This window comes from Mizuhopecten yessoensis, unplaced genomic scaffold (genome assembly GCF_002113885.1).
Source record: "Mizuhopecten yessoensis strain PY_sf001 unplaced genomic scaffold, ASM211388v2 scaffold716097, whole genome shotgun sequence".
Taxonomy (NCBI): domain Eukaryota; kingdom Metazoa; phylum Mollusca; class Bivalvia; order Pectinida; family Pectinidae; genus Mizuhopecten; species Mizuhopecten yessoensis.
This window is the reverse complement of record NW_018479946.1, coordinates 150,088-162,742: the sequence shown is the minus strand read 5'-3', so window position 1 is coordinate 162,742 and position 12,655 is coordinate 150,088. Positions and strand designations below refer to the sequence as shown.

Here is a 12,655-nt window from a genome sequence, read left to right as displayed (position 1 = left end):
TCTATACATCATTGTATGATAACGTCAGGAGTTCTATACATCATTCAATAGTTACCTCTAGCTCTATATATCCAAGCTGCACCAAATTTGCTGAAAAAAACAAAATCATTATTTTTATAAGCTATAGTTTTTACATGCTGTAGGCTATTAAGGACAACAGATATTTATACTTGTATATACTATATTACAGGAAACTTTCTGTGTATTCTCCCCCACAGCAATATTATTGTACAGTTGTGGGATCGCACAACGTTACACGATGTGCGGTGTGCGCACGATGTGTGCACGGTGTGTGAACGGTGTGTGCACGATGGGCGAACGATAAAAAGCTGAACGATCATTCCTTGCGCCCATATGTGCGCACGATGGGCGGACGTTGTGCGATAACAATCGTGGTTGGTGTAAATTGAGGAACGCCTTAACAATTTATACGGTTTCTTGTTAAACATATAAACTTGATGTTTACGTATGTTTCTATATTCTAGCAACATCTATAAACTTATCTTTCTGTCTATAAATTCTTATATTTAGGAATTGTGTTTTCTGTGTTGTTAAACAAACTTAATCGACACATGTAAAATTACAACACAACCCCGTATACAGGTAAACATAACCATTGTGTACATGTACCTGGACCGTAGTTTTCTCCCCGCCTGGGGCATTTACGTAACTCGTCGGGTAAGGCAGGGTGTGTGAAAATCCAGGTGAAGGGGAGCTATATATAGGTAAACGAATGCAAATAACAAATCCTTTTTATTACGGTCAAACGGTATCGCATATCAGCTCTGTGTGTCAGGCACTGGTCAGGTAAAACTCCGGACACTCATAAAATTGTTATTTACCTGTTCTGTTACCTTGGAGCCAAACCCATTCTTGACAGCCTAACGGTCACTGTAATACTGTGTAATACGCATTCTGAAATTGTATAATCTTGATTATTGGGATGAGAAATTACAGATATATACACAGTGTATATTATCGCATACAAGCCTTCCGTATTTTTGTCAATCCGTAATTTTGATCTACAAACGATACCAAATCGCACAGTTGTGCGGAGAGAAGCGCACAACGGGGCGAACGATTGCTAAATCGCACAGTTGGGCGCACCATGTGTGGACGATGTGCGGACGGTGTGTGAACGATGTATGCACGGTGTGCGCACGCCATTTTTGGTGCGTTGTGCGGTCCCACAACTGTAGTTGTCGAGGCGCAAACCAGCCAGAAAATTATTGTAATAATGAAATAAATATAGTATATACAATGTACTTAAAACAGTGAAAGAAAGCATACCCAGGTATGTTTCATATTATACAGAACATGTATGAAACGTCAGTTGTAACATGTCTATGTGTAAATGAAAAAAGAGCTTTTCAATCAGATAAAGTAATTTTATAAACCGTACTCAAACAATGCTTGTGTATATTGATACTTCGTCACTATATCACAGTGTATCGAATATGATTTTATGACACATTTAGAACAGTTGCTCTATTTTCAACCCAGGCTATACCACATCATTTAACTTGACATTCAAATGTCCCTTTTTTATAAACTTTCATTACTTCACACTAAAACAAGTTTATCAATTTTGCCTATATTACAAACAGTGAGTACAAATTACACGGTAATTTAACATACAGGTAAAGTTTGTGTTCTACAACATGTGAACTTTGTTTTACAAATTACATTGTATTTACATTTTAAGTTTATGTACTTCTTTTATTTATATGTAGTTTGCGTATTACATTTGTATCTATATGTTAAAAAAAAATGTTTTTATATTACCAAGAAGACAGAGAGCATAGTTTCCCTCTAGTGAGTTGAAGATGATCCTAGTGCTCTGTTCGTTGGTCAAAAGATCCAGTGACCGTTTGAATATTCTGTGAGTGACCATCTGGGTAAGGCACTGTGGGTGAAAGAGGTACAAATCAAAAGAATACACAGTGACTTACTTACTACATAAACTAGCTGGAGTCACCAGAGCACTCGTGTAGTTTTATTTGGTGTTGCCGTACATTTCTATATCTGTTTTATGAGGAGGTTCATTTATGACACTTCAACTTCAGCTGCTATTTGCAGTGTAAGAATACATAGTTTGAGCACTACTGCTATGATTGCAAGACTACACCATCGAAAAATAGTTCTAAAAAAAATATTATTTAAGATATTTCACGCCGGCACTTTATAATCGTCGCTCATTTAATATGATTACCAGGTATTCCTTTCATTTTAACTATTATTTATTTTCTTAAAATTAAAAACAAATGAATATGAAAGCGTTTTTTCATTGTTTGACTTTTTGTGGTAAACAGCTTGTGATGTCAGCGGCCCATTCAGTTTTTGACACATGTTTCAGTGATACCAATAAGTCTGCAACTTCTATGCAGTATATACATAAACTAAACCAAATGGTCCCTATCAGTCATATCAGTAGCAGGCACTGACAGATTCTGTGTATAAATATTTACTGAGATGGCCCCTGTCTACTTACAACAGGAGACATGTTGGACATGTGACACACAGTAGCAGGCACTGACAGATTCTGTGTATAAATATTTACTGAGATGGCCCCTGTCTACTTACAACAGGAGACATAGTGGACATGTGACACACAATAGCAGACACTGACAGATTCTGTGTATAAATATTTACTGAGATGGCCCCTGTCTACTTACAACAGGAGACATGTTGGACATGTGACACACAATAGCAGGCACTGACAGATTCTGTATATAAATATTTACTGAGATGGCCCCTGTCTACTTACAACAGGAGACATGTTGGACATGTGACACACAATAGCAGGCACTGACAGATTCTGTATATAAATATTTACTGAGATGGCCCCTGTCTACTTACAACAGGAGACATGTTGGACATGTGACACACAATAGCAGGCACTGACAGATTCTGTATATAAATATTTACTGAGATGGCCCCTGTCTACTTACAACAGGAGACATGTTGGACATGTGACACACAATAGCAGGCACTGACAGATTCTGTATATAAATATTTACTGAGATGGCCCCTGTCTACTTACAACAGGAGACATGTTGGACATGTGACACACAATAGCAGGCACTGACAGATTCTGTATATAAATATTTACTGAGATGGCCCCTGTCTACTTACAACAGGAGACATGTTGGACATGTGACACACAATAGCAGGCACTGACAGATTCTGTATATAAATATTTACTGAGATGGCCCCTGTCTACTTACAACAGGAGACATGTTGGACATGTGACACACAATAGCAGGCACTGACAGATTCTGTATATAAATATTTACTGAGATGGCCCCTGTCTACTTACAACAGGAGACATAGTGGACATGTGACACACAATAGCAGACACTGACAGATTCTGTATATAAATATTTACTGAGATGGCCCCTGTCTACTTACAACAGGAGACATGTTGAACATGTGACACACAATCGCAGACACTGACAGATTCTGTGTATAAACTTACAACAGGAGACATGTTTGACATGTGACACACAATAGCAGACACTGACAGATTCTGTGTATAAACATTTACTGAGATGGCCCCTGTCTACTTACAACAGGAGACATGTTGGACATGTGACACACAATAGCAGGCACTGAGAGGATGTGTAGTATAAACACGTTCATCAGGTTTTCGGAAAAGTTTGAAGCTATGAGGGGCCTGAAAATATAAACAAGGAGTTCATACATGTATCATCAAAATAATTGTATTTAAATATGTTTAAATAAACAAGATTAGTAGTTTTTATTTCATCTTATTGGGATACTTCAAAAAAGTATCGATTATATTTGCATTCTTGAAATATTTTATGCAGCAAATATCAATTAACCAGTGAAGAAAGACAACTGTACCTTAAAGCCAGGGTGACAACTGCCGACAAGGAGGCATGTTTGAAGGCAGGTTTGGAGGCTGACAGGCCCCTAGTCAGTAATCCCTGTAAATAGATAAAAACATTCAGACAAACTGACTGAGACAGTTAGAGGCCATGCAACACAACTGATCTTTTGGGAAAAAAATAATGAGAGAAAACAAACTGATTGAAAATATTCCTACCTTAACTCATTCACCCCTGAAATTTCATAATGAACTATTCCAACCTTTGGATTGGAAGAGTTTAAATGTGTCTTCTGGGGATGAATGAGTTAACACCTGTTATTTACCTATTTGCTTTGGTTTTTAAAGGATGTTGGCAGTTTCTAAAGGTTATTGTAAGCAGCTCCTTATTTTATATGAATTAACATAAAACACTTACAGCAATGCAGACAAGCAGTATCTCTACAGCTACTTATAACCTTTGTTTAGAAGTCTGACACTTACTGTCTTGGTTCAAAGGTCATCACACTCTCTATGGGAGATAACTCACCTGAAGGATTGGGTACATTCCTTTAGTGTTGAGATTTCCCATCAAAGTGTTACAAAGCTGATTCATCATAGCGACCAGCGGCTCACCTGGAGGTTAATTCAGTAATGTAGAAGACTATGAGCTTTAAATGACGGTCAATGACAAACATCACTACCACTAGAATAACAGTATAATCTTCAAGTCATGATATAGCAACTTACAATAATGTACATACTTCTGTAATTCATTGAAAGTGATAAATATTCTCTCTTTTATTAATAAAAGAGAACTGCTATCTACAGGGTAATTTATACCCACTACTTGACCCCACATACTACCATCCATAACATATTTACAGTCAATAGGCGAAGAAAATAGTCAGAATCTAGATGTATAATCCATGCACAAATGAATCGTCACTAGTTAGGTTTTCAGGACATTTGATGATCTTATACAGAGGATGATGCTGTATATAACTGTTATACCTGTCTTCCCCTTAAGTATTTTCCATGTACTGGTACTGGTGAACGTGATCAACAGTCGTAGGTGTAACATAATGGACTGCATTTCTGTGTGGTTCTCCGGCTGTAACGTAGAAAATACTGTCAAAAACCACGCTTATACTGGTTAAAACAACGTGTAGTTTAGAATGTCTATATTTTTAGTGCAGACATTTTACAATTTTCCTTTATAAAAACAATAAAAATATTACTTAGTAAGAGCAATGACAGGAATGTTTGTATGACATGTTGATACAATTGAGATTTAGTAAACAAAAATCTGACAGCTAATCAGGGTAGATAATTTAGATTGGCCAGATAAATCAAATGGATTCTTTGCTGCTACGATGAAGGGAATAGCAGGATGATACACAATCCTGAAGTGTACACCATGTATTATCTCAATGCCAGCTCAATGTACCAAACCTGTGAGGCAAGTTAACTGAACACAATAACAATATCCCCATCTGTTGATACTGACCCTGAGGGTTCGGACACAATAACAATATCCCCAATCTGTTGATACTGACCCTGAGGGTTCGGAGACAGGAACAACTCTGCCACATGATGTTCTTAGCTTGTAGGATCCATTCCACTACGTAGGGTTTCATCAGGGCCACCGACACATAGCACAACTAAAACAGACATACTGTAGCTATAGCTTATAGGTAGGTAGTGAGGAGAAACAAGTTGACATGATTTATAAATGTCATACATACAAAGTACATGTAGAGCAGGCCTGGCTTAAGAACCTTCTGATGATGTATGGATAGACACTACGCACATGTACATTGTAATGATGGTTAACATCTTTTAACTGTTACAGGTAAATAACAAACAAATCTGCTCATAAATCTTGCTCCACACATTCATGTACACAATGACATGGATGCCTTTCCATTCAGATACAGTTTAGGTATATAGGGTTTAGTACCCTATTAACAGCTAAGGTCATTTAGGTCATTAGACAGATAGTACCCTATTAACAGCTAAGGTCCTTTAGGTCATTAGACAGATAGAACCCTATTAACAGCTAAGGTCATTTAGGTCATTAGACAGATAGTACCCTATTAATAGCTCAGGTCATTTAGGTCATTAGACAGATAGTACCCTATTGACAGCTCAGGTCATTTAGGTCATTAGACAGACATGTTAGAGTCTAGGGTTTATAAGATTACCGGTAAGTACCCTATTGACAGCTAAGGTCATTTAGGTCATTAGACAGATAGTATCCTATTAACAGCTAAGGTAATTTAGGTTATTAGACAGATAGTATCCTATTAACAGCTAAGGTCATTTAGGTCATTAGACAGACATGTTACAGTCTAGCTGTTGTTACCTTTATCTGCTCCGTATCCATGGAGGACAACAGGTACCGACATAAAAATTCAAGCTTCTGTAACAGAAATAACACAGAGCTCACAGCGATAGTATACACCGATAATGGTAGCAAAGGACTCAACATATCTCAATAAGGATATGCAGTGATTTGAAAACATTTTCCGTAGTGAAGCAAATATTTTAAAGTTTTACCAACTGAGTATATTTATCATATAATGCTTGTTTATTTATCACACATTTGTATCAAGCACCTATTTCAACAAAACATGCTTTCATGAACAAAACATTCACAGTTTACTATATCTATTCATCAGTAATCTTACCCTTTTGTCAGGTTCTTGTGAATATACATAGAAAAATTGTCGGATTTTCTTGTACACCTCCAGGGCTATGGAAAAAAACATATATAATATATAAGGCCTTTGAAATCTGATTTTAATAATATATAAGGAGCATTTAATTGGAGGCTAAATTGGGCTTAATTCCTGACTTCACTCACAGCAGAGGATATAGGACATTTTGATGGAATACGATAGTTCATGGTTAAGGTAGCAAGCTTCATCAATTTTAGAATGAGAAAATATATATAAATAGATAATACAGTGAGATATGACCATGTAAATGTAAACTACAATATATAAACTACTAAAACTTCTTGTGATGACAACCATCAGTAGACATTTCAACAACATAAAGCATCAGTACACTTATTGCACCGTACTGTACCTGGTAGTAGTTTGGGTTTATATTCATCTTCAGGATTTTCTGGAATCTGGAGCAGCTCATTGATGCTAGTCCTGCAAAATTTTCAATTTTCATATATGTAGCATAGAATATCACAGTTCCACAGTTGAAAGAAAAGATACAGCTTAAATAATCAAATTCATTTATGGAAAAAATATTAAACTATTTCTAATTAATATGGTTATAAAATTATAGTCATCAAAGAAGATACATTTTATAACACTAAGTGAGATTTGGACAAGCAACGCTCACACAGAAAGGTGTCACTTCATCAATGCCAGATACATGTATACACATATTTCATTATACAGAAAATCAACACAAATTCCTCGGGGAGTCTAACATACCTGGTACATTGGAGTCCACATTATCTAAAACTCATAGCCACCTATGGCTGCAGGTGTTCTAAAGATTTATTGCATCCAAACTTTAGTATAAAGTTTGAAGTATAAATGTTTATAGAAATTGCAAGTGTACACGACCATAAATACATACTGTAATCCCTTTTGAAACCGTCGTCTGGTCAGAAAACCCCTGATATGTGCCTGCAAATATATTTTTTTAATCAAAATTAGTCACATGAAACATTTGAAGCAAAATTAATTTGTTACATTTAAACAATCATCAAATCGACCATTATAATCTCACTGATCAATGTTGTAACTATTTGAGTACAAACTCTGACATCACATGTAAATGGTTCAAGGAGACAACAGAAAAACTGAAAACAAAAGTTTTATTCCTCGTTCATTTCTAGAGCAATGTACAGTAATATGATGCCTACCTGCAGTATTGTGGCATGCTTGTCCCGCTCCTTTCCCTGGGCTCTCTCCGCTCGTGCAGCCTTTGTCTGCTCGAGGAACTGGTTCTTAGAACCTCCTCCTACCTTACTGAACATTTCTGTAAACAAAAGATATTGACATAAGATCTGTTTAGGTCTAGAGGATCATGAAGCTGGAAGTGAAATGTCTGACACTCAAACTTCATATGTCATACGGATATTATGTGTACATGACCTGAACCGCCCTGAAGAAATAGAATAACATTTCATTGGCAGAATTCCTTCAGAGCATGATGCTGGTACATTACATACCATGTTATATTGTTACAAATAAGAGATAACAGATCTATTTGTCTTCAGCTGTACTGGTACTCACAGTCTTAATTTCTTTCCCTGTGATCTACCCTGGTAGTCATTCAATTACAGGTACTAGCCTCGTCTGTCAATACACACATACTATAATTATATTATAGGTGTATTGGCAGACGAGGCTAGTACCTGTGAAACAATAGCTCTTAGTTTTACTCTGCTTGTAAAATAAGAGGAAACTTAAGTTGATGTTAAATATAACATTCGTAAATAAGCCATTACATCTATATATACTATAATATAGGCCTAAATGTGGTTGATACATCAGTAAAATGAAACAAAACACGTAACGGTGAAAATGCGACTTGTGCTGTTGCGGTCGAACAGACTCCAAGCAATTGCTTTTGTTAACATAAGCTGAAAGAGCTATGTACTACACAGTTAATAACATAGCTAAACAGCATCAAAGCTTATCTGATTTTTTTCAACCAATACCACAAGCAGACAAGACCCTATGCTGTAGTCCGAGTGACGTTATAAATCGTTAATTTTAACAGCCAATACAAAATAATGAGATAGTACATATTGATATAGGAATCGCTGTAAATACTTGTTGCAAAGATTATACTTTTTCGTATCAAACATCCTCAGCAAAAGTTCTTTTTAGACATGTAAACACAGCTGAGTTTCATTCCGCTCGAACTACTGTTGTTTTCACGGAAGTAGATTACAGGTGGCGCTCTTTACTTCCGGTTACAAAATGTCACCACGAGGGATTATCTCAAAAGTAAATTTTATTTTCTGGCGCCAAAATATAAGATTGATTTTTTAACGCACCACCTAATAAACTGCAATAAAGTCGTTAGATCGAATGTTTTTGTATGATGAGGTCAAATGGCGGCCAAGTGGCAAATGGAACGATGAAAAACTGTGATAAACAGCATCAGCATAAAAATAGCTTAAAATATTGGGCTTGAGGAAAGCGCGTTATTTAATTAACAAATTATTCGTCTATAGAAGTATTAGGGGTACTTCATGACATAATTACATTTTATAACACGACTTCTAATTAATATAATCGTATCTTACCCAAAAGATCTTCTGTAGGCCTCAGCGCTAACAAAACTCGTTATCTATACCATCACTACTATTTTATGTGTTTGAGTGGTTTTACGTTCGTTTTAGGATATTGAACAGCACGAATGCCACCATGAGAACTTAAAACCACCGTACAATCACTTACACAGGGTCCTGATAATGTGTTACATCTATATCTAACTAATCATAATGTGTTACATCTATATTAAACTAATCTTAATGTGTTACATCTATATTAAACTAATCATGATGTGTTTCATCTATATCTAACTAATCATAATGTGTTACATCTATATCTAACTAATCATAATGTGTTACATCTATATTAAACTAATCTTAATGTGTTACATCTTTATTAAACTAATCATGACGTGTTTCATCTAACTACTCATAATTTGTTACATCTATATCTAACTAATCATAATGTGTTACATCCATATCTAAGTAATCATAATTTGTTACATCCATATCTTACTAATCATAATGTGTTACATCCATATATAACTAATCATCATAATGTGTTACATTGGCATATTTAAGGTGGCATATTTAACAAAACTTGATCTAAACCCTAAAACGTGTAAATATGCTCATTACAAAGAATTAATAACAATGTGTTGATATAGAAATGCACAACATCCATGAAAATGAGAGGGATATTAGGTTCGAGTTAATAAGTACGGTAATATCTTCAATTTTGTATTAACAACAACTTATTAAGTTTTAAGTATTATTAAGTTAAACGTTTTTTTTTAAGTTATTCAACAATATATTAACTATCATATTATATCAGTTTCATTTCACACATTCTCCATTCTCACACATTTTCTTTCTTTGATTAGCCATATTTTACCATTCTTAACATTAATATGACTTATGATGTTACAATTGCAAAATAAACTTTTTTTCAGATACCTCGTAAACTCTATATAATTTGAAATTTCATCGTATTTAATAACATTATATGCATTTTAGATGTGGCACAAAGAAGAAGAAAAAACTAAAATTAAAACAGTTTATGTTTACATGTTGAAGCGAATGTATTGTTTTAGTGGAAGGAAAAAAGACAAAGAAGTAAGAAATAAGAGGGACAGGAACAAGGATGGAAGGAGAGGTGTCTAAGGATTTTACAGGGATTTATTGTCCATTGTACATGGCCTGTTAATAGGGATTACATAGGTACTATATTATTACAATTGTTTACATTTCAGACATTTTTTTCCATTCCTTATCAAAATTATATAGATGATTTTCACCATTACCTGTAGAAATGTATTTTGGATAGTAAAAAAAAGTCATTATCAACAGAGGATTTCGATGACGGAAAGAGCCGAGATTTTATCATCCTCGATATCCAGGGGTTACGCTCACTTTTGCTCTCTGCACCCCTTGCATATGTCATAGCTAATTTGAAGGCTCAATGTGCGCCACCTTGTTCCTGAGACAAGAAGACTAGTTCGATCCTATGATGTATATCAAAAGAATCTCGCGGCCACGTAACGGTAAAAATTGACAGGCTTTGAAGTCGGGCGTCTCTCCTGTAATCTTCAAAGGACAGGTATCAGCCTAGCGATTGGTCCGTTGTTTTTTTTACCTGAGACCATCCAAACAGCTATCTTCATGCCTTTAGTTTTGCTATGACATATTCCAGGGGTGTAGAGAGCAAACGAGAGCGTAACCCCTGGATATCGAGGATGGTGCCAGGGGTGTAGATAGCAAACGAGAGCGTAAACCCTGGATATCGAGGATGGGTCCAGGGGGGTAGAGAGGGAACGAGAGCGTAACCCCTGGTTACCGAGGATGGTTCCAGGGGTGGAGAGAGCAAACGAGAGCGTACCCCTTGGATATCGAGGATGGTGCCAGGGGTGTAGAGAGCAGACGAGAGCGTAACCCCTGGTTACCGAGGATGGTTCCAGGGGTGAAGAGAGCAAACGAGAGCGTAACGCATGGATATCGAGGATGGTGCCAGGGGTGTAGAGAGCAAACGAGAGCGTAACCCCTGGATACCGAGGAAGAGATGTTATGGACATGTATATTCAGTGGTTTCCACACCCTCGATACTCCAGGGGTTACGCTCACTTATGCTGAACTTATCGCCTGGAGTATCGAGCGTGTGGTTACCTCGAAGACAGGTTCTTTAGCAATCAAAATCCAGGAGTGTTTGACAGACTGCAACATTAGTTAAGTGTAGCGTTCTTGTGCAGACGTTCCTGACGAATTAGCACTAACTAGGAATTGTACATGTGGTCAATAAAAAAGATGTATGTCAGAGAGGAAGGCCATCCTTGATTTTCCAGAGGTAACACTTACTTTCGCTCTTTGAACCCCTTGAATATGTCACAGCAAAAGGGAAGGCACACGGCTAGCTATTTGATTGGTCTCAGGTATAAAATCCTGACAGACCAATTGCTAGTCCTTGAAAGATTACAGAGGACTTCAAAGCCAGTCAGTTGTACTGTTTCGCGATCGAGAGGTTCATTTGATGTACATCAAAGGATCAAACTAGCCTTCTTGTCTCACCCAAAAACATCGCACACAATGACCCTTCGATTTCGCTATGACATATTCGAGGGGTGCAGAGAGCAAAAGCGAGCGTGACTCATGGATGATGGGGAAGGTATGCTGGACACTTGGGTGCGCAGTCTAGTTGGAGGAATTTAAGGTTGAGTTCTCTTTTAACGGTCCCAGTAAGAATGAGATGGATAGGTGGTGGATTGTCGACAATGACACAGAAAATCGAATCTACGCCTAGTGTGATCCCAAACTGTCACTTCGCACTTCAGGGGTGGTCTTACATACGCAGTATTGGTCTTGCCATTAGGATTTTCACTGAAAACTTCATTATTGCGACGTATGGATGGTAGCGTCGAGTAACCTTTCTTCGTAAACCTTTAAGTATGCTGGTTTCATGGCAGCGTTTTTGAGATGGCGAGTTCTTAATATTTTGCCTTGTCCAAATGTTCTAAAAGTTGGGTGTTGATATCGCATTGGTGGCGATGTCCTTTACTCGAGGACAGCAGACTGAGCACGTTGCGATAAGACGACCTCAATCCTCTCAGGAATGCTGCCTCTGACGACATAATGATGGAGTTTCAAGGAAAGACACTCACATGGTACCAAGCAAAGATGAAGTTTGTCTTTCCCACTTCACCATTTCTTAACCCTTTCGCAAAATCTAGAATGGCGAAAATAATCAGCATGTCACATGACCATATCTTCCTGAATCCACTCTGACTGTCGGCTATAGTGTGAGAATATGTCCCTTGTTCAAATGTTTGATAGGCTGGTGCCTCCATAAATCCATATGGTGTGATTTATTTAGTGGCATATGTTCTGGACAACATAAAACAATTACTTTGCGTGGTGAAAAGTGCTGTTTGGGCAGTGTTCATCGACACTACAATCAGCGATTTCTTGTCACGTTTTGCAACAAGCGTAAAGGGTCACTCTCTATGTCTGCTCTAGCACGACTCCATCATGCTAATTTACCTGTCCTTGTGATATACTTCAGAGTCGGACTTTAC

The 12,655-nt window shown here is 37.0% G+C and overlaps 1 protein-coding gene across 1 annotated transcript; it reads right to left on the bottom strand.

The window, feature by feature from the left end:
- Positions 1-55: 55 nt before the first annotated feature.
- LOC110441686 (ubiquitin-protein ligase E3B-like) lies at positions 56-8,760 on the bottom strand (the record flags this gene model as incomplete). Its single annotated transcript, XM_021484895.1, has 13 exons — positions 8,662-8,760; positions 7,728-7,843; positions 7,439-7,488; positions 6,926-6,996; positions 6,523-6,587; positions 6,198-6,254; positions 5,389-5,493; positions 4,844-4,943; positions 4,380-4,465; positions 3,868-3,950; positions 3,571-3,676; positions 1,786-1,906; positions 56-90 (listed from the first exon to the last, which is right to left on the bottom strand). Coding segments are annotated over exons 2-13 (993 nt in total), but the record flags the coding sequence as incomplete, so codon positions are not given.
- Between the last annotated feature and the right edge of the window lie 3,895 nt (positions 8,761-12,655).